Source organism: Sitodiplosis mosellana, unplaced genomic scaffold (genome assembly GCF_009176505.1).
Source record: "Sitodiplosis mosellana isolate CC-2019 unplaced genomic scaffold, AAFC_SMos_1.0 Smas_scaffold_6033, whole genome shotgun sequence".
NCBI lineage: Eukaryota > Metazoa > Arthropoda > Insecta > Diptera > Cecidomyiidae > Sitodiplosis > Sitodiplosis mosellana.
In genome coordinates this window covers 185,015-188,519 of record NW_022601274.1, presented here as the reverse complement: position 1 = coordinate 188,519, position 3,505 = coordinate 185,015, and the positions used below count along the sequence as shown (strand labels likewise).

General features: G+C 34.4%; 1 protein-coding gene across 1 annotated transcript; it reads left to right on the top strand.

Moving 5' to 3' along the window:
* The first annotated feature begins 763 nt into the window (after nt 1-763).
* On the top strand, nt 764-3,084 carry LOC129573254 (vascular endothelial growth factor receptor kdr-like). Its single transcript, XM_055453629.1, has 8 exons — nt 764-851; nt 912-1,354; nt 1,420-1,522; nt 1,593-1,764; nt 1,826-1,962; nt 2,026-2,279; nt 2,353-2,564; nt 2,628-3,084. Exons 1-8 carry the CDS (start codon nt 821-823, stop codon nt 2,929-2,931), a joined length of 1,656 nt encoding a protein of 551 aa, XP_055309604.1. The 5' UTR covers nt 764-820; the 3' UTR covers nt 2,932-3,084.
* Nucleotides 3,085-3,505: the final 421 nt, after the last annotated feature.

The following is a 3,505-nucleotide window of genomic DNA, read 5'->3' as shown; positions in this document are numbered from 1 at the left end:
GTAAAGTTTGACAGATACCATTGCTGATGTTAGGATGTGTCCAATATCGGTATTGAACAATGAAATGTACTAAACACGTCATTGTGAAATTATGAGTTGTGTGAAAAAATTCACTTTCTATCGAAAATGTGGGAATTAATGTCCACAAAGAGACAAAAGAATGATTTGCCATTTATTATTTTGTACTAGTGTTTTCAAAACAAAGTTGCATTACTTGAAATTGGTCGTGCCGTGTAAACTTGATGATGACAATTTTCTCACTCTTATGTTTTAGGCATTTTGCATGCAAAATAACTCGACAGTTGAAATAACTGTGATTTCTTTTCTGAATTGAGTTTATGAATGAAAAAGTGATTTTGTATAAAATTGTATAAACAATAAATAAAATCTTCATCAGAACCATGTGATAAGATATTTGTATCACCAACAACAGATGGCGACATTGAAAACATTCAATTTAGTACATCTGTCAAAGAGCACGAAAAGGTTTCAGGTTCTTTAAAGTCATACAATTTCAGGAGCGCATGTAGGCAATTTGCACTGGGGCGCCATAAGCGCTCGGACAGGCACCGATTTGTGAATAAATGTCATTTCACTTGCTTCAATATCCACAATAACCGTAATATATACACTTATATCCCCACTATATGCATTTGTACATAAATAACCGCAAAATATTCGCGATATAAGCATTTATTTTGGATATTTTGTGGATATTGTATTTTAAAAATTTTGATTCGTTGATAATTCAGATCATGTGAAAGTCGCAGAAGTCCTCATCGAACACAATGCCGACGTCAATGCTGAAAATAGCAACAGAATGACGCCATCGGATCTGGCTAAACTTAAGGGTAATTGCCTTAACTCACAATTTAGGACAAAACAATGGATTTGATTAACTAACATTTCAGGTCATGTGAACGTCACTACATTCCTTGATAAACACATTGCAAAGATCTATGCCAAACATAATGGAAACGAAAATAATAGATTGGTGTATACTATCGTTGGTGTGGTGATATTGATTGGAGCTTTTACGATTTTGCCCACATATCTATACGTTCAAAAGAGACGTAAGAGCCAATTGATTCGTAAACCAAATGCAACAGAATTGGAATATTTTGAGCAAGGAAATGCGGAAGGTATAAACTCAAACCTAACGTTGGACGAACAGGCCGATCTTTTGCCCTACGACCGAAAATATGAATTTCCCCGTGAAAAGCTAAAGCTCAGAACTCAGCTTGGCAATGGTGCTTTTGGTGTTGTTTATGAAGGAATTGCACATGGCATTTTGGCTTATGAGGAGAAGACAAAAGTCGCCGTTAAAATGGTCAAAAGAACGTCAAATGACGAGGTTAGTCATGCAATTCGGGGAATTATTTTGGATAAAAAGTCTAATATTTCTTATTTTTTGGATAGATAATGCGCGCTCTAGTTTTGGAGCTGAAGATTATGGTACATTTGGGCCAACATTTGAATTTAGTCAATTTACTTGGGGCAGTCACCAAGAATATTACAAAATGTAAAAAAGAGAAATTTTAAATGGGTATTTCCCTTTTTTTGGAAAAACTGATTGTTGCTTTTTGTTTCAGACAATATGATGCTCATAGTAGAATACTGTAGATACGGTAATCTGCAGAATATTCTCATTAAAAAACGTTCATCGTTCATCGACCAGATTAATCGTGACACAGATACAATTAATTCAAACATATACGCTAGAAAGCAAAAGTACGTTAGAAGTGAGTTAGAAGATAGTGACAGGTAAATCCATTCAAACTTGGAATGTGTCAAGCAAATCAACATATTCATAATTTGTTCGTAGTCATGAGGTGGATCACCAATCAGTTTATAATTCGTTATACGCTCGAGATTTCAATGACGGCGATCGCCAATCGGTTATCAATTCATTATACGATCAAGTTTTGAATAATATGGATCACGGAACAGACGATGCTTCAGGTGATTTTGCCATTACGCGTGTATTTCCAGTATAGTTTAATGCTTTCCATTCGTTTTGTGCAGATGATGCAGGCACAAGCACATCCAACAACTCAATTGATTCTAATGTTGTAATCAACCAGATTACAACAACCGACTTGCTTTGCTGGTCCTTCCAAATAACACGTGGAATGCATTATTTGGCATCTTGTAAAGTGTTGCACGGTGATTTAGCGGCAAGAAACATTCTCTTGTGCGACAATAACGTGATTAAAATTTGTGATTTCGGCTTGGCTCGATCTTTGTACAAAACTGATATTTACCGCAAGAATAAAGAGGTAAATCTATATATATATATCTAGATCTCATTATATTTATTGTTCATTGTTCAATATGTCTAATAATTCGTAGGCACTGCTTCCATTCAAATGGTTGGCTCTCGAATCTATCGAGGATCACATATTTAGTATTCACACTGACGTCTGGGCCTTCGGAATTGTTCTATGGGAATTGTTTTCGCTTGGAATGACGCCATATCCTGGTTTGGATTCAGGCCTGGACCTGTACCAAAAATTATTGGACGGTTACAGAATGGAAAAGCCAAATTATGCCACTCAAGATGTGTAAGAGACAAATGATTTTTAGAATGTTAACGAAACGAATAATTGAAAATTCAATTTTTATAGATATGACATTATGTTATCATGTTGGCGGGTCAAACCTGAGTCACGTCCGTTGTTCGATGAGCTTGAAGAAAATATTTCTAAACTTCTGGAAACCAGTGTTGCAAAGCATTATATCAATTTAAACGAACCATATTTAAAGGCAAACGTGGAGAAGTACAATTGTGGAACAACAGATTATGCAGCCTTAATAGGAACACCCAATTTTCAAGCACCATCTCCACCATCCGCAACATCAATCCCAATGGTAGAATGCAATAAATTGTCGATAATTACGAGCGATACTTCCCCTGATATACAGGAGTAAATTGTGTAGATTATCTTTAAATTAAAAATAGTAGGTAGCAGATAGTTTACCTATAAAACAATAATTCTTTGAATATTAAAAGTACCTACTATAAATATTCAACCGCTTGAAATAAAGCCGTATTCGCTGGATCAATTTCCTAGTACTTGCCAATATTTTTTAGCAGAAGTTTGAAGAAAAGTAAATAGTTCTAGATCATTTCGATGGTACAAAATAATAATTCAATGCTCTTCTGCTATTCGGAGATTTCATTTCTTTTTCTTTCGAAACGAATCGCCTAAGATGAGTCTCATTGAAATAAAAAATCCATTGGTGTGCGGAAATTATTTTGGCAAAAATGCTAAGTATTATGTATGTAGGTACTTCTTGAAATGGAGTACGGAAATTCTTTGGTGGTTTTCGCAGTGTTTTTTTTTAGATAATCAAAAGTTATCTAGGTCAGATACCAGATATGGAGCGAAAAAGTGAAAATTATATAGATATAGATATATATAAAAATCTAATGAACGAATCTAGATAATAATATGTATAGATATCTATTATCTATCTGTGTTTATTTTTAGATAATTTATTT